The sequence below is a fragment of the Sapajus apella genome, unplaced genomic scaffold (genome assembly GCF_009761245.1).
Source record: "Sapajus apella isolate SASKATOON/1434 unplaced genomic scaffold, GSC_monkey_1.0 scaffold2, whole genome shotgun sequence".
In the NCBI taxonomy this organism is placed as follows: domain Eukaryota; kingdom Metazoa; phylum Chordata; class Mammalia; order Primates; family Cebidae; genus Sapajus; species Sapajus apella.
This window is the reverse complement of record NW_022436942.1, coordinates 58,977,906-58,997,429: the sequence shown is the minus strand read 5'-3', so window position 1 is coordinate 58,997,429 and position 19,524 is coordinate 58,977,906. Positions and strand designations below refer to the sequence as shown.

General features: G+C 38.6%; 1 protein-coding gene across 6 annotated transcripts in view; it reads right to left on the bottom strand.

The window, feature by feature from the left end:
- Positions 1 to 691: 691 nt before the first annotated feature.
- NR1H4 (nuclear receptor subfamily 1 group H member 4) overlaps positions 692 to 19,524 on the bottom strand; it is an 86,742-nt gene continuing 67,909 nt past the window's right edge. For 2 of the 6 annotated variants that reach the window (XM_032298916.1, XM_032298903.1), the window contains 2 exons: positions 2,512 to 2,625; positions 692 to 1,311 (listed from right to left, as the gene is read on the bottom strand). In XM_032298916.1, the coding sequence (XP_032154807.1) occupies positions 1,073 to 1,311; positions 2,512 to 2,625 (353 nt within the window). In that variant the 3' untranslated portion in view covers positions 692 to 1,072. Of the gene's footprint in view, positions 1,312 to 2,511; positions 2,626 to 18,309; positions 18,389 to 19,524 lie in introns of those variants that run through there. The other 4 variants (XM_032298907.1, XM_032298909.1, XM_032298913.1 and 1 more) reach the window with 4 other exon arrangements.

Sequence of the window (19,524 nt, the reverse complement as noted above, 5' to 3'; positions counted from 1 at the left end):
ATACCAAAAAACAAACAAACTGCTTGCTAAACATGCTCCACTTTGGCTAACTTCAGGAGAAAGGGAGATATAAGCCCATTACTTATAGAAGGTGTTTTATTGTATTCACCAAAGGATAATGGGGAGAAGAATACAACAGTGTAACAATGAAGGAAGGAAATAAACTTTCCAAATTCCTGCTTTGGGGGAGGTATACAGCAGCGGTGCACCCAGCTATAGGAATGTTATAAAAAAGCAAAAGGAAATAGAAATATGAATAATTGGATACAATGAAGCCAATGGTGAGCATTTGTAAGACAGGAAAGGGAAAGTTCCATCACTGCAGTTATCTGCATACTCTGAATTTGTGAATCCTTTCTCAAGACTATGCGGAAAGGGATTGCTTTAGGGAATATTTTTTGTGAAAATTGTTAACTTTTCCGTATGCTATTCTCTTTGAACTTCAAAGAAAAGAAAATGATCAGAGGGCTGTTACAAATGAATGACTATTCACTTGGACTTTTCCAGGGATGAGAAAAGTGCCACTGATGTAATGAGAGACAGTATCTTTCTGTAAATTATCTCCTCAGATTCAATGGCCTGTCTTTCAACATATAAAGAAATGAGTTTGTATATTTATCAAATTTTGTTCCCAAAGAAAAGCCTATTGCCAGTTTGTATATTTATCAAATTTTGTTCTCAAAGAAAAGCCTATTGCCATTATGTCTGCTTTATTGCCAAAACTGAATACAACTCTTTAATAAAATATATGCAGTATGGTAAGATGAAGAGCAAAATGAGATTTTCCCTAGTTCAACAGATAGAATTGAAGTAACAATCAATTTAATTAGGCAAACAGGGCTTGCCAATTAGAATGCAGGATTCCCTGGAGCCTTTTAAAACACAACGTAGAGAAAGTTGTTCTATCTAGCCCGGTATTTACAGTTGTGGAAGTTATACATGTAATTACAACATAAATATGCATCAAGATTTCTTGAGTGAAACTGGGTACAAGTGAAATAAAGGAAAGTTATACATCAGATTAATATTATGAGAGAGAAAAAGGAGCTAGACCCCTCCCCTGTGATGCCCATCACTGCACATCCCAGATTTCACAGAGAAGCGGGGTAAACTTGTGATCGTTTACTCTCCATGACATCAGCATTTCAGCATGGTGATGATTGAATGTCCGTAATTCAGTCAGGCGACCCAGGAGACAGGCAAAGTGTTGAGGATTTTCAGGCTGGTGAATTTTACACAACTTTTGTAGCACATCAAGAAGGGGTTCCTGAAGCTTTTCTACTGCCTCTCTATCCTTTATGTATTGTCTATCTGTTTTGAAGTTTAAAATAAAATGACAAAATTAAAAAGTGGAAAAGCATGAATTTGACATAATTATAGCAATGTTAACTATTTTGAAGTGTATGTTTACAAATGTTGTACACAGAAGGTAAAATTTAAGTGTTCAGCCTGACGAATTTTTATGGACACACACATGTAATTATAACGAGATCAAGATACAACACATGTAATGCTTCCCAGAAGGCCCCCTAATTTCCCTTCCAGTCAAAGCCCCTGGGGTGGACGTAAGCACCCTTTCTGGTGAGTATATTCTCAGATGTGAAATAACTAAGGCCATGCATAATTTTAGTAGGTTCTGTTGAGTAGTTTTTTTAGTCACAAATCATCATTTTTATGGTAAATCAAAGTAACAACTAGCTTCTGCCTCAATATAGTATATAAAATGGTCTAAGGCTAACATTGTAATTATGCTTTAGGAATCATGAACATGGCGTCATTCGACTCCCAAATTATTAAAGTAACTCAAAAATATAGAAAAAGTTATAGAGGTATTTATCTCAACATTTTTTAGGAAAAAAACCCTGGAAATATCCTGAATATACAAACATTTGGTAAAGATTAAGTAAATGATTATATATTCATACAATGGAATAAGTTGTACATATTACAACAAACTTACCAATGTAATTTTTAATGACTTGGGAAATGACTTTTGAAGAAATATAAACTCAGAAAAAAGTTCCCTATTATGTTAAAAAGTATGTAATTTCATTTAGATCTTTGCTCCAATGCTACGCACTTAGAAAAGCCTTCTGTGACCATAGATTAAAATACCATTTTCCTGCCACTCTCTTTCTTTATATTGTCATTAGATTTTAGTAGCATTTACCACCTTCTGAACAAATATTTTTGTTTTTTCATTTATTATCTTTCTCATCCTACCAGAATGTCAGCTGCACAGAAGCTGTATCTTGTTGCATCCCCAGTGTTTCACACCATGTTTATTACATAATAGGTGTTCAATATGCATTTATTGAATGAATAAGTGTGATTTTTTAAAAGAGACTGAGAAGAAGTGCATTGAAAGGTTAATAATGGTTCTATTTGGATAGTAAAATTATAGGCCGCTTTACTTTATGTTTCTGTGTTTACCAGACTTTTTCCAATAAACATTATTACTAGTATGCTGAAAAAAATGGCATAAAAATTAAAATGTAACATTGAAATTACCTGGAGAGAGGATAACAATTGCTGTAAGCAGAGCATACTCCTCTTGAGTCATTTTCAGTTCCCCAATACTTTTATAAAAACTAAACATAGGTGTTATGTATTCATCAGAGATACCTATGGGGGAAAGTTGCAGAGTCATCATAAAATTTTTGAGTGACTAAACAGTGTAAAACTAGAAGCACATTATACATATACACACATGCCAATTTTGCAACCAGATGCACACATTCAAATAACTACTGCATATTTATTATATTTATTATATGTCCAAAGGAAGGACATCCCAAAGACAGTCAGTTGACAAAATTCTCAAAATACAGCCAAAGCAATGAGTATATGTCTAATTTTGGCAGTATCTTTGTTTCAGACACTACTGAATAATCAATGATAATTGAATTGCCAAAAGAATCTCAAAAACATCTCCATTTTCCAGGTGGGATTTAGTTAATCTTTTGAATATGACTATCGATAATTAAGGCAAAGATCACCCACATTATTGCCATTGGTTATATGATGGCTTCCAGAAGTTCTAGTTCTTCATTCTCTTAGGTTTGAGTCTAACCGAAAAAAAGTGAGTCATTCTATATACTTCTTGAGTCAGAAAACACAAACCACTGTAGGTGCATCAAAAAGCAGGAACTTAACACAGACTTGGTTTTGCCAAAGAGTTGAGAAGGTAAACAGGAGCAGGTAAGTTGCTAAACAACTAACAAAAAATAGTTGTTCTCCAGTCCGGAAGTATAAACAGCTTCATTTCTAAATGGGCCAGGTTTCTTATCAAAGGGTTCTGATCTCTTGCTGAAGCACCAAGCCTACTTATCCATTGCCTACTAAGCATCAGTACTTGGCTGTTCTCTTCAAACCCAATATGTCCAAAACCAAAGACACCATGTACAGAACTAAGCTCACCCACATTTCTCCAAATCCATTTCTTTCCTGGCGTTCCCATTCTCGGTGAGTGGTATCCACACCACCCAACTGCCGAGGCCTGACAACTGAGATTCAGGAACCCAGTCCTGTGGCTTCTCCTGCTCACTCTCACCTGATGCTCTCACTCCTCCTTACTGCACCTGGCATCAACTTAGTTTAAGTTTCCATTTCTCTTATCTGGATTACTACAGTTGCCTCCTCACTGGCCTTCCTGTCTTTAGTTTGATTTCCTTTGATCCATCTTCTGCTATCCAGGTACTGGAACAACCTTTCTAAAAGTCAAATCACATACTTTCTCCTTACTTCTTACAAAAACCTTCTAAACCTCCCCATGGCTTTTGGCATATAGTTTTAATTTTCTTCCTTTTAATGTAGGAGCCTCTGGGACCTGTCCCCTGCCTATGTCACCATTCACAATAACAATGTTAATAGTAGGAGTACTCTGTATTGTGAAACATTTTAACCACTTAAGATACCATAATTCATTTAATAGTTCTAAACCCCATGAGGTAGATACAGGAAGTTTGTATAACTGGCCCAAAGACACTTAGCTGAGACAGGTGGAACTAGGATTCAAACCAAAGCTGGCAGGCTCTAGAGTCCTGGCAGTGGCTGTGGCTAAGCTGCATTACCTCTCTATCACACTGCCTTTCCTCTAGCCACCCCCAGCCACTTGTAGTTTCCCAAACAATTCACATTTTGTACATGTTATGCTCTCTACTTGAAATGCCCTTTTTCTCTTTTATCTAGCTCACTCCTTTTTGTCATTTAAGACTTCTAACCAGGTGCAGTGGCTCACGCCCATAAGCCCAACACTTAGGGAGGTCAAGGCTGGAAGACTGCTTGAGCTCAGGAGTCTGAGAATAGCCTGGGCAACATAGCAAAACCCCATCTCTACAAAAGCTAAAAAAGTTAGCTGGGTGCAGTGGCACGCCTGTGGTCCCAGCTACTCAGGAGGCTGAGGTGGGAGGATCGCTTGAGCCTAGAGGTTGAGGCAGCAGTAAGCTGTGATTGTGCTACTGCACATCAGTCTGTGTAACAAAGTGAGATGATGTCCCCCCCCCAAAAAAAAAAGACCCGGCACAGTGGCTCACACCAGCAATCCCAGCACTTTGGGAGGCCAAGGTGGGTGGATTACCTGAGGTCAGAAGTTTGAGACCAGTCTGACCAATGTGGTAAAACCCCATCTCTACTAAAAATACAAAAAAAAAAAAAAAAAAAAAAAAGCCAGGTGTGGTGGCATGCACCTGTAATCCCAGCTATTCAGGAGGCTGAGGCAAGGGAATTCCTTGAACCAGGGAGGTGGAGGTTGCAGTAAGCAGAGATTGCACTACTGCACTCCGATCTAGGTGACACAGAGAGAGAGAGAGAGAGAAAAAAAAAAAAGACACTGTCTCAACAAAAACAACAACAACAACAACAAAAACCTATTGGTGCCACTTCCTGCATTCAATAAATATTACTTTGGTGCCTGTTCTGTACATTGCTTTCTTCCACAAGAGCCATTGGATGGGGAATCGTGGTGACAGAAAAACAAAACAGACAAAAAACCTGTGATGTAACGTACGGGTTAATTGAGATGAGGATGTTTAAAACAAAACAGACAAAAACCTGTGATGTAACGTACGGGTTAATTGAGATGAGGATGTTTCCCAGGATTGGTCCAGATGAGAATAGACCACTCTATTTCTTCCACACCAGATCCAGAGCTAAGAGCTTTGGCTGAGCAAACCAGAATAAACTTTGATTCCAGATGCTAAAGAGTACAATTATCATCTAATGGTATACCTATCAGGAAACCTAAGTTCTCACTTTTAGAAGAGTATCAGAAGTGAAATAACTCAGAAGCAGAAAAATCACATACCGCATGTTCTCACTAAACAATGGGTACACATGGACATACAAATGGAAATAATAGACATTGGCAACTCTAAAAGGTGGGAGGGTGGGAGGAAGGTGAGGGTTGAAAGATTACCTATTGGGTATGATGTTCACCATTTGGATTATGGATGCTTTCACTGGAAGTCCAAACCACATCATTACACAATAAACCCATGTGAAATAGTTTGGATGTTTGTCGCCTCTAAATCTCATGTTGAAATGTAATCCCGAGTGTTGGAAGTGGGGCCTAGTGGGGGATGCTTAGGTCATTGGGGCAGATTCCTCATGAATGGCTTGGTGCCCTCCCCATGGTAATGAATGAGTTCTTACTCTATTAGTACTGTGAAATATGAACGTTTAAAAGAACCTAGCATCTCTCTTTCTCCCTGTCTTACCATGTGACATGCCTGCTCCCCCTTCACCTTCCACCATGAATAAAAGCTCCCTGGGGCCTCCCCATAAGCTGAGCAGATGCTGGTGTCATGCTTGTACAGCCTGCAGAACCACGAACCAAATAAACCTCTTTTCTTTATGAGTTACCCAGTCTCAGGTATTCCTTTATAGCAATGCAAAACAGACCAACACACCATGTAATAAACCTGCACATGTACCTCCTGAATCTAAAACAACATTTTAAAAAATTAAAATGAATACAAAAAGGGAAAACATTACTTCTAACATGCATGGACACAGCTTTCATTTTCTCTACCTTAAAGTGATGCTAATGGTAGTAAAAGATCCCGAAGTACACTAGGATTTCTTCTTTTCAGTAATTATACCGATCCTTTCCTTGGATATAGGATTTCATATTTTTCAAATACATAAATGAATTTAATTCTGTATGAGAATCCTGTGCAGAGAGTACTGATAAGCCAGTATTACTATCCCCATTTCAGACTTGAGAAAATAAGGCTCAGAGAGGGTACGCTGATTGACTAAGTTTACTAGCATAATAAATGGAAAATCCAAATCTACATTTTCTGAATCTTGATCCAACACACATTCCCAAATTGCCTTCGGTAAAACACATATACATGCCACAAGACCGGTCTCTCAAGCGCTATAATCATGGGTAAACTGCTTTAAGAAAATCTTAGCTATAAACATTCAGATAAAATAAGGAGTAAATAATAAAGGAAGGTGATGAATTATTTTGTAATTTATAAAGAGAGTTACATGATTTATTTAATTTTTTGGATTTATTTAAATTTTGAGCACAATAAATGTTTAAATATACTTTTAAAAAAGAGTCTTCCCAAATTAAATCATTGGCCTTTTCCTCTCTGGTCAAAATACCACCCTCTTCTCCCCTTTGACTTTGATTCTTTAATTGATCCCAGTGGACTCTATTAACAACAATGTCTTTGTTGAACGATTTGGAAATTACATCATATGGAAGATCCAGCTGATGCAGAATGAACTAAATACCCATAACCCAACTAGATACAACTTAAAGTTCAGAGGATTGGAGAATGTGAGCCTGGGGAATACCAGTCCTGACTTCCAGCAAACCTAGTGGTTAAGAGGTTGTGAGCCAATTCTGAGTTTGAAATCAAAGTCCACGACTTGGTCTTAGAACACTACTTAAACTCTTTAAGCCTTCCTTTTCTCATCTGTGAAATGTTGTCATGTGTAATATAATGTGTACTCCATATAACAATAGTATTATATGAGATGTATAGAGAGTGCTTAGCAAAATGCCAGGTTCACAGTAAGTCCTCGATAAATGTCAGAGCAGATAATTTTTATTATCATTATTCAGGAGAAATGAATCAACACATTAGCCTATCTTAATTTCAATTCGTCTTAGTCTTAGATTAAATGTGTGAATTTTTTTGTCTTTACAAAGCCATGTTGGTTTTTAAAAAACCAACAAATTCTGCAAATTACTGTGAATAAATACAAACTGGCTGATCAATGATTTGCCTGGATATTTTTCCAGGTATTAAAGCTAAACTAAGTTCCCTATTTTCTTGGTAGGGTTGTTGTTTTTCATCTTCAAAAAAATGTTAATCTTTATGCTTTCCTCAGCATTCAGAGACTATACTCATCGGTTACCTAAAATAATACTTTATGTCTATGACATTAATTAATTAATTAATTAATTTATTTATTTATTTTTTAATTTTTTTTGAGACGGAGTTTTGCTCGTTACCCAGGCTGGAGTGCAATGGTGCGATCTCGGCTCACCGCAACCTCCGTCTCCTGCGTTCAGGCAGTTCTCCTGCCTCAGCCTCCTGAGTAGCTGGGATTACAGGCACGTGCCACCATGCCCAGCTAATTTTTTGTATTTTTAATAGAGACGGGGTTTCACCATGTTGACCAGGATGGTCTCGATCTCTTGACCTCGTGATCCACCTGCCTCGGCCTCCCAAAGTGCTGGGATTACAGGCTTGAGCCACCGTGCCCGGCCTGACATTAATTTAAATAGTACATGAAGATTTGGGGATGATATTCAACAAAGCAGATTTGAAAATATTAAAAATTTTAAAAAATTTCTTTGATTACCAAATTTCCTATTTCATTTGCCTTTCTAAATCCCCTCACACTCTCCAGAGATGTTACCTCCATTAGCTATCTGATCACAACTGGTAATATTTGGGGAAAATAAGGTTAAACTTTTAACTTTATTTTTCTAGAAATTTCATCTTGTGCATGTTGTAAAAGCCAAGAGTAAATATAGAGAAAATGTAGAAAACAAACAATAGGAGAGTTAAAAAATAATTTTCCTACAGGATAGGTAAAATATAAATCTACTCTTGGCATTAGAGTCAACCATCAGAATTAACCATGCCAACATAAACAAAGGGCTTGTGAACTGACAATTTCTAACAGAAGGGCTGTAACACTAACATCATCCTGAAGGGGACAGCCTTTTCCTATTTTCCTGCTTCCTTCTTCTTCCTGGAGACTTGCTTAAAATTTGCTTTGTTTTTGCTTGAATGACCAATTAGCTAATTTTTGGTCACAAGGGGGGGCTATTTTCTAACTTAACCACCAAAGACTGCCATGGAAAAGACTGAAAATGCAAAAATAATTTTGTTTCTGCTCCTGTTTCCTATTTGTTTTCTCTTTCTTAAAAGAAAGAGGTCTGTGATGAATAAAATTATATTAAATGATCAGAAATACTTTGAGAGAATAACCATTTGATAGAATTAACAATATACTATTTTAGGTGTTTTAAATGTTAAGTCTTTTATTTCCTAATTAGCTTTCTGGTCGTAATTGGGAACAGAAACTAAGACAGGTGTGTGTGTCTGTGTGTGTGTGTGTGTGTGTGTGTGTGTGTGTGTGTGTGTGATTTAGAAGTATGCATATTACATAAGACATATTTCCTGGTATCTTAAGTACATATATGTGACTTTTTCTGATGGTGTCCTCAAGATGGACTGAGCATCTGGTTAAAAATGATACTATTTCCTTAAAACCATGTAACTTGAAACTTTTCTAGAAATGACATCACCTCATAGCACAGAGGTCAAGGTATAAGCCCCTAACATGACATACAAGGCTACATCTGCCTTCTGCTTTCCTTTCAAACTAAGTGCTCACCAGCCCAGTAGTTTCTCCTAAAGCTGATTTAGCTTGTTGCCTATACAGGCTCCCTCCCCACTCCCTGCTCCATGGCCATGCACTGTGATAGAGGCAAATCCCAGCTCCAGCCCAAGGTCCAGCCACTGTTGGTCTCATTTCCCACATCAGTGGTTGATGTAGTTAGGGGAAGCAGTGCAATTCAGGCCCACGTGACTAAAGGGAACTCTCCTAGGAAGTTCCCAAGAAAAATTTCCATATTCAGAAAGAGAGCATTTCTTTTTCCTTTGACCAATGTTTTGCCTAGACATAGTGCCTGAAATTGCTGTGGCCATTAGATGACCAGGAGGAGAACCAGTCTGCGGGAAAGGCCAATACATCAAGAATAGCGAAGCAGAAAGATGAGAAAGATGTGTGTTTTCCAATGGTGGATTCCACCCCTAAATTAACCAATTTGCTGTCACCCTTCCTCTGGGTTTCTTGTTTCAGCTAATACATTTTCTTACTTTTTAAGGCCATGATGAGTTTATTTTCTGTAGCTATCAGCCAAGAGCATTCTGACAGCTCCCCTAACAAGTGAGATACACTTTTTATGTCTTCATGCTTTTTGAAATACAAGGCAGGATCCTTGTCAGAATAAGGCACTCTACCTATGTTTCAAGGCCAAGTTCAAACTTTGCTTCCTCTATGGAGCTTTCCTTGTCATAGAGAAGCAGAATCAGTTACTTCCTTTTCTAGACTCAATTATATTGCACCTATCACAATTCATTATCTCTCCTTCCCACTGGAAGGTGAAATACAATATACATTTTATAAGAGTGGGAATTAATTACTATTTCTCTAGTGCCTGCCCCATGCTGCCTGACCCATAAAGGGTACTCCATAGACTGTGTGTGTGTGTGTGTGTGTGTGTGTGTGTGTGACAGAATCTGGCTCTGTCACCCAGACTGGCACAATTATGGCTCACTGCAGCCTTGAACTCCTGTGGGGTGCTCAAGAAATTCTCCTGCCTCAGTCTCTTGAGTAGCTAGGACTACAAGTGTGCATCACCACATCCAGATATTTTATTTTTTTCATAGAGACGGGGACTTGCTATGTTTCCCAGGCTTGTCTTGAACTCCTGGTCTCAAGCAATCCTCCCACCTTGGCCTCCTTAAGTGTTGAGATTATGGGAGTCAGTCACTGTGACTAGCCAGATATTTCCTATTCACCTCTGCATCTCTCTCTAATAACTAGCATTCTTCTGAAGACATGGTAGGAGATTAACAGATGCTTGTTAAATCCGGCAGTAGTATGTTGTGGTAGTTCCTTATGATGAAGGTGACATAGTAGTGAGAGGTGATGGGGACAAGGGTTGCCACTAAGAAATGGAAACGTCCTTGTGGTGCTAAGAGATTGGACTATGTCCTCTATTTCAACTGCTAAACTCTCCCCAGGGAGTCATTTGTGCCATACTCTTGGCCCTAAGTAAATAGCTGCCGTCAAACTAGCAATTCAATAAAGAACTACTTTAAATATAATATTATTTAATTTAAAATACATAATAAATAATATACTTCCCATTAGTCCTAGTGGCTAAAAACTATCTGGCCTACGTAGGTCTCACCAGGGCTTAGGAGTTATCAGAGTTTGGACTGGCAAGTTTCAGATTCAACTCTACAAAATTCACCAATATTTGTATTCCTGCTGTGTGTCAGGCACTATATTAGTGCTGGGAATCTGGGAATGCCAAGTCCTCATGCAGTTAACAGGTTAATGGAAGAAGCAGATACAGACAGCTCTCTGTAGGTTCTGTATCCATGGATTCAACCAACCACAGATCAAAAATATTTCAGAAAAGTATTGCAACTGTAATGAACATGTACAGACTTTTTTCTTGTCATTATTACCTAAACAATACAGTGAAACAACAATTTACATACCATTTACATTGTATTAGGTATTACAAGTAATCTAGAGGTGATTTAGAGTATACAAGGGCATGTACATAGGTTATAGACAAAGGCTGTACTATTTTATATCAGGGACTTGAGCAGCCATTGATTTTGGTATCCAAGAGAGGTCTTGGAACCAATCCTCCATGGATACCAAGGGGCGACTTGACATAAATAAATACATAATATCTAAACCTGAGCAAATACAAAAAGCTTGGCAAATATGACTTAGGAACAATGGGTTCTGCCCAGGAGCAATGGAAAAATCCTCACTTGTATTTCTTTAATATTTCCTCTTAATTTGAGGAAGGTTTCTTCCTATAATTTGAGTCCCAAATTTGCCCATGCTGAAGTTGTCATGTGACCACTTTCAAAAGCAAAAGTAGAGGTGTTAAGATTTCTAAATTTTAACTTAAGCATTTACCCTTCTTATAAATATTCTATCATTTGTTTCTTTACATTTCCAGCCCCTCTCAAAGACAGTATCTGAACTGATAATCATCTTAGATTTGCATCTTTGGAAAATGTAGCTCTGGTAACTATTTTCATTTTGTGCAAGCTGAAAAGGCTAAAGCAGTGAAATCATATAACAAAAATAAGCACAGTATACTTTAGTATGGTACTACTAAAGGCTATAACTTCATCACTCTAGCAAGGTTTCTCTGACTTCATTGTCTCTATTCATTTGATCACTGACATAAAAGCAATTTGAAATTGCTAACTGCTGCCTATACTTCATCTCTCAACTGAAGGGCAGGAACCATGTTTCACTTTATATTCCCTTCCTGTCAATAAACGCTTGCTAAATCAGGCAGTACTGTTTTGGTAGTTCTTTATGATGAAGGTGACATAGTTGTGAGATGTGATGGGGACAAGGGATGCCATTAAGACAATGGAAATATTAATTGTCTTGATGACAATGAATAGTTGGACAGATAGTTGGACAAATACTAGACCTTGGTAAGTGACAGGTGCCACATATAGGAAGAATACTGGGTTCTGAGTTAGAATACCCACCTAATTTTCTAGCACTCTTTTGGTTAGCTGTATGACCTTGGGCAGGTCATCTTGCCTCTCTAAGCCTATTTCTACATCTATAAAATAGGAGTGTAACACTCACCCAGTGAGGGCCATCGGGAGCTGCACTAACAAGATGATGCATGTGAAAAACAAAACACTGCAAAATCACAAGATATACTGTCATACTGGTAAATTCTTACTGAATTGAATATTTTATTTATGTCTCGTGTGCAGATGGAAAAAGGTCCCAAACTACTATAAATGTCAGGGGTTATTTATATTTGAAATGAACAGAACAAGTTGCTTTGATTTCTGAGAAGTTATTGCTAATTTCCTTAATGTTAAAATGTAAACTTGGGCCAGATGCGGTGGCTCATGCCTGTAATCTCAGCGTTTTGGGAGGCCAAGGCGCTGGATGACCTGAGGTTAGGAGTTTGAGGCCAGCCTGGCTAACATGGTGAAACCCCATCTCTACAAAAAATTAGCCAGGCATGGTGGCAGGCACCTATAATCCCAGCTACTCAGGAGGCTGAGGCAGGATAATTGCTTGAACCTAGGAGGTGGAAGTTGCTGTGAGCTGAAATTGTGCCATTGCACTCAAGCCTGGGCGATAAGAGTGAAACTTCATCTCAAAAAAAAAAAAAAAAGTAAACTCATTCAGTATTAGCAGACCTATGTTAGTCCTATAATATTTTATATCTTATGATTATTCCTGTTTTTATTAACAATTCCAACTTAAACCCCTAGTTTGTATATAATGCCACACTAGGAATAAAATCAATGATACATTAGAATTGTATAGAAACAACTCAACCACAAATTATATCACATATATGTTCTAAAGTCTCAATTAACATAAACACTCTCTCATTAAAAGCATCTCAGAGAAAGTTATCTTTGTGTATGTGATTTGAATTTAATAATAGCAAACAAAAGAGTAGGAATTTGAATAAGAAAATAAATTTCACATCATATTCTTTAAAGAGTTCCATAGGCATAAACAAGGTAACTTTGAGACATTATGTTACTCTGGAATTAAATGTACAATAGGAATAAAAATGAATTGTATTAGCATAAGAATAAAAAGTTAGTCTGAAAGGTCATCTTGCAAGATCAGGTTTTTATGTGTTGTGTGGAAGAGGCAATGCTCTGAAAATCCACTGGGAGAAGCAAATTCATAAATATTAATAAATGAAAGCATTATAGATAATAAAATATGCAGCAGCATGCGAGTTTAGAAGGTTTTTATTGTCACAATACGTGGTTGATATTTGGGGAAAGTATCTTATTATAAACGAAACATGCATATTTATTTAAACAGATCATATTCTGAAAAACTTCATTCTTGAACTTTTCTGAAACTTGAAATATCATAAGTTCTGAAACTTATGAAATTACAAGCAAGGTTTTTTTTCTTTTTGATTATATGTATTCTAACTGGCAAGACCATCATCATCTCTCACCTAGTTATTGCATTAGTAGTTCTTTTTAAAGATCTCTTGTCTCAAGGTGCAATGAAGAAGTTATGTTCTTGCCAATGGAATGCCAGTAGAAGTTATGTGTACCACTTCAGGATTATTCACTTACAAGGAGGATGTGCCATTCTTTTTCCCCTTTGCCCTCCCTACTTTCTGGAATGTGCTTTTACCAAAATGGTGGGAGCCATACTGGGCCATGTGGATGAAGTCAACTCTCTGTGGATGGATGAGCATGACATCTATCCATATGGATAGAACTATGACACAGAGGAACACTATGAAGATTCCCTATTAGTCCCATTCTCCTCCTGCCCAGACTATCATAAGATAGAAATACATTTCCATCTTGTTTAAGGCCCCTTTATTTTTTGTTTCTGTTACAGCAGCCAAATCTATGACTTAACTTATGCATAAAATCTGTTGTGATTAATTCTTTTTCATATATATTTCCCCTAGAAGATGAAGTCCTTGAGGATTATGACTTTATCTTATTCATCTTTGTACTGCCAGTATACTTATCCCATAGAAGTACTCAATAAAAGCTTGTTAAAAAAAATAAGTGAAAAGATAAATACAGGTCCCAGTGGAAATGATCTTCCATTGCTACTGGACAGTTACCCTAGTGGCAGAGTCAAATGAAAATGATAAGATTCAAAGCTGACTTAGGGTCTCATCAAGTGAGAGGAGTGGGACTAATGAATCACCATCCTGAGAAATATGAGGAGATATTCTAATGAGAGATAACATGAGTCAGAAAGTCTTGCCTGTTCTGAAGGTTTAGGGCATGTAAATTATCCCTACCTTACAACTGATCATCAGAAGTAGTCTTTAGGCAAAAAACAAGTGTTTATAAAGTACTTAATTTAATGAAAAGAGAAATAGGACAATTGTTTCTGTTGGAGATAGCTGATTTGTGACAGAGAGGCTCTAGAAATATGTGGTAGCCAGAAATCATGGGAGCCCCAAGGTGTATCCTGCCTGACATTAGTTTTTGAAGCTTTTGTGTCTTCATGGCTAGAACCACACCACTTGCCTCAACAGGCTCAATTCTTGCCCAGACTCAGAAAACTCAGGGGAACTCTGTGCATGACCACTTCAGGATTATTCCTTTAAAGGGAGGGTGTGTCACCCTTTTCCCTCCCCACTTGCTGGAATTTTACCAAAATGGTAGGGAGCCATATTGGATCATGTGGATGAAGTAAACTCTCAGAAAACTGTGGGAGCTCTGTGTGCATCTAATTCTAGAAACTTGGCTTCAGCTTTGTTTCTTGCGACAATCCCTGTCTGACACATTGATTAAGTGTGAGGAGTTCATCTTCCTCTAAGCTTGATCACATTTCCTTGAAGCTGGGGTTTGACCACATATCCTTGAGCCCCAACTCCTATGCCATGTCCTTGAAATATACCTTTTCTTAACAAAGTTATCGTTGAGAATTAGTGGGAAGACGTGTTGGAAATTTGAAGAGAGAGAAGGTACAAGACAATTTTCCATAAGAGTAAGAGTGAATAGACTAGGGAAAAGGGATACATGGAAAGTACCGAGGTCCACTTGAAGTGTTTGATCATTAACTTTGGGTAAGCCAATCATACTGTTTCAGGTCTCAGGTTCAAGCACACAGTAGTTAAAGAGTTGTATTCAGTCAGGCAGAGGGTTTTCTTAGGTGAAAGAAAGACAAAGAGTTGAAGATATCTGGTGAATGACCCAGGGAAATTATCATATTGATGAACCACGAATCCTAAACCAAATACTGAGGAAAGTGTGGTGAGGCAAAAGGGAGTAGAGTCAATGGCTGGAGGGTTAGTGGATGGAAGGAAGGTCAACAAATGGAAGTTATTTTGGGACAAAGAATCCCTAGAGTCAGGGTACTGGATGGGGGCAAGCTGGAGAGTTAGAGGGTAATATCAGAGGGAACAGATACTTGGGACTGATATTTTGTTATTGGGATTAACAGGGTCTAGGTCTGGCATAGAATTGATAATATCTACCTCAAAGTGCTGCAAAGAGCAGACAGCCTCCGGCTGCCACCCTATGAGTGCTGAAGACACACTTTCACCCGTCTTCTCTTAACTGGTGACTGAGGATAGTGGGTATGTTAGTGCTGGCTCATTCAGTGGGCAACGTGGACTAAGTCCCTCTCCAGTGGCCTATGTGAGACTTTCTTAGGACTGTGCTGTGATCCAATCCTCTTCATGCCCAATCATGCCTTCCTGCTCCCCTTTCACAGGTGTCAGATCAGCATGGTGGTATAGAGTCTCCTGGATTCCACCTACCTCCTCTCCCTTTATTCTTCAGAGGCATTTCCCCCAATTAACTTATGATGCATTTAGTCCTATAGTTATATCAGCTTCTTGTAGGACCCAAAGCTTACACAAACACTGAGAATACAGCCTGACACATAGTAGGTGCCAAATAATTGTCACCTTTCTGGTGCTATAATTAATAGATCCACACATTACTCAAATATGCCCCTTTTTTTGAGACAGGGTCTCACTCTGTCACCCAGGCTGGAGTGCAGTGGCAGTCTCAGCTCACTGCAACCTCCGTCTCCTGGACTCCAGCTACCCACCGACCTTAGCCTCCAAAGTAGCTGAGATTACAGATCTGTGCCACCATGCCAAGCTAATTTTTTTAGCATTTTTTGTAGAAATGGGGTCTTGCTATGGTGCCTAAGCCATCTCAAATTCCTGGGCTCAAGCAGTCTTCCTGCCTTGGCCTCCCAAACTGCTGGGATTATAGGTGTGAGCCACCAAGCTCAGCCTTATATATGCCTTTCTATAAATATAATTTTCCTCTTAGTAGTCTTGTAAAATTTTGGAAAACCATTTTCCCCCTTTCAGCTGAACCAGGGTGGAAAGGATTTTCCCTACCTCAACCAGGCTGGGAAGGAATCTGGTACTAACCCAGTGGTCATTATGCAAATGACAGCATCTGACTTAGCTCAGGACCCAGGAGATCTGATGGAGCCAGGGAAAGGTTGTTTTTTTTTTTTTGTTTTTTTTTTTTTTTTTTTTTCAAAAGGAAGCTGAGCATCCAGGAGAGAGAAAGAGACAGAGAAAGAAAGATAAAACAACTGACCGGGCATGGTGGCACACGCCTGTAATCCCAGCACTTTGGGAGGCTGAGGCGGGTGGATCACGAGGTCAGGCGATCGAGACCATCCTGGTCAACATGGTGAAACCCCGTCTCTACTAAAAATACAAAAAATCAGCTGGGCATGGTGGCGCGTGCCTGTAGTCCCAGCTACTCAGGAGGCTGAGGCAGGAGAATTGCCTGAACCCAGGAGGCGGAGGTTGCAGTGAGCCGAGATCATGCCATTGCACTCCAGCCTGGGTAACAAGAGTGAAACTCCATCTCAAAAAAAAAAAAAAAAAAAAAAAAAAGAAAGAAAGAAAGATAAAACAACCATTGGATAATTCTCTTTCAGATGTCCTCTCATCAAAATATTTCAATTCATATGGCAGACATTGTGCCCCTCTTTTTTTCGTCTGGCACCTGAATCAACTTTAAATGACTCATCTTTGAGTAGGAGAAGGAGGAAAGAGAACACAACAGAAACTTCCATATCCAAACTGTCCTTTTCCTTTTCTTACACTCAAATGTAAAAGAGAGATCTGTTCCCCAAATTGACTACTACAAGCCAGGTCTAGAAGAATGTTTAACCAACCTTTTGTTGGTTTCTTGTCAGTTTTGGACATAAATAACTCTGATATTCAGGGAAAAACCATCTGAAAAGTAAATAAACAGACCAGTTTTACAGCTCCAGACAAACCTCCATTCATTTTTCCCTTTGTTCCACAGAATTTTGTTGAGCACCCTGTCCAAGCCAGGCATGTGCTAGGTGCCTGGGATAATTTACTGACTCAAAAAGGGAAATACCCTGTCGTATTAAGTTTTTATTATCAAACTTCAGGCAAGACTACAGAATAAATACTAAAGTTAAACATGATTTCAAAGAGATCAAATTGGTTATGGGTCTATTTCAACAGCTTTAAAAAATTGGACATGCAGCTAATAAGTAATGGAGCCTATAGTCAAGCCAGATTCCACAGTCAGTAGTATCCTTAATCACCACTGTATCTTGATGAATAAACCAAACACATATTGGGTAGAGTAGAGACCTGTGTGTAAAATGAATAAACTTTGGCATGAGTCATCATTCCTTTTTATTTTATTAGCTTTGTAAGGATTAGATTAGACTGATGGATTTTCTTTAAGAGCATACCGCCACAGTCCATGGAAGCCAGAATCAAATATACAACAAAGCTAAGCTGCTGAGGCCTTGTCCATCGCAGGTTAAAGCCGCTATAATTTTCTGCATAAAGACAGAACCACCAGTGTGTGTTCAATAGCCTAAACCAACAATTATATCCATACATGTGAAAATTCAGCCTGTCCTTTAATTCTTTCCTAAGCTGAACTGTCAATTATTGACTGTGGCTTTAAACTCAGGATAGTTCAGTAGCTGGTTGAGTGACTAGCTAAACCACCCTTCAGGAAAATTGAATTAGTTAAGAGAAGAAAAGCAGTAAGACTTGCAGGACTGAATAGTGCCTTGGAGGTTACCTGATTTGACCTTTTCCCCTTAGCCTGGAGACACACACACACACACACACACACACACACACACACACACACACAGACACAGACACATAACACCTGTCCAGGACGAAAATCCAAATGTCTTGACAATATAATGTCTTTGAAGGTTGATAAGCCACTATATATCTTCCAAATCCTTTCTTTTCTTTCCATTTCTCCTGGCAGCAAGCATCACATCTTTGAGACTTCTTGCCTGCTAAGAGGTGACTTGCGTCCTGGCTTACCCTAACACTGCTAGAATATTTGTAAAGCTTGATTTTGATATTTTACCTCCTCTGTTCAAAAAATCTTCCATGTCTCCTATTACTTGGGAAATAACAAAATCATTAGTCCAGCATCCAAAGCCCTCAATCATCCGATTCTCTTTCTTTCCTTTCCATTTCCCTTTAGTGTAACCCTTAATCCAATCAACTCAGCTACTCACCCTTCTTTGTGTGCATTCCCTGAGTTTTCTTGCCTCTTTCCCTTTGCTCCTGCTGGTCCTTCTCTCCTGCATCTCTGCCCTGGGTATCCAAATCAAATCTCATTCAAGTCCCAACTCAAATGCCAATAAAACTTTTTCAGAGCCCTCTCAACTAGGAGTCATCATCTCTCTGTTTTTCTCTTCCATATTTTATCATAATCATGGACAGTTAATCTCTTCCCACCAGACTGTAGGCCTCTTAGGGGAAGGAACATGCTTAATTTCTCTCTTCACTGCCACCATAGTACCTTGCCCTTAATATTTGTTAGAATGGTAAATTAATGAATATATTAAGAATAATGCATCTTTTAACGTATGTGTGTGTGTGTTTTCTGTTTTTGTTTTTGTTTTTTGAGACGGAGTCTCGCTCTGTTGCCAGGCTGGACTGCAGTGGCGGGATCTCAGCTCACTGCAACCTCCGTCTCCCAGGTTCAGGCAATTCTCCTGCCTCAGCCTCCCAAGTAGCTGGGACTACAGATGTGTACCACCACGCCCAGCTAATTTTATTTTTTGTATTTTCTTAGTAGAGATGGGGTTTCACCATGTTGGCCAGGATGGTTTCCATCTCTTGACCTCGTGATGTTTTTTAAATCTACCAATGATGCTAATTATACCTTTTGTTTTTAACTAGGAAGAAAAAAAACATAAATGATTGTGAAAAGACTGCCTTTAAAATAATTTCCAGTTTTTAAAATTATTTCACTTATATCACAGATACAGAACGGCCTGAAAATGTTCCCTCTAATCTCTATTCTAAAATATATATATACACACACGTGTGTGTATATATATGTATATGTATATATATGTATATGTGTGCGTACATATATACACATATATGTGTGTGTGTGCATACATATATATATATTTGAGATGGAGTCTCGCTCTGTAGCCCAGGCTGGATTGCAGTGACACAATCTCAACTCACTTCAACCTCCATCTACCAGGTCCCAGTTAAAACAATTCTCCTACCTCAGCCTCCGAAGTAGCTGGGATTGCAGGCACTAGCCACCATGCCCAGCTAATTTTTGTATTTTTTAGTAGATACAGGGTTTCACCATGTTGGCCAGTCTGGTCTTGAACTCCTGACATCATGATCCGCCTGCCTCAGCCTCCCAAAGTGCTGGGATTACAGGGGTGAGCCATGACTCCCGGCCCTAAAATATTGGTTATAAA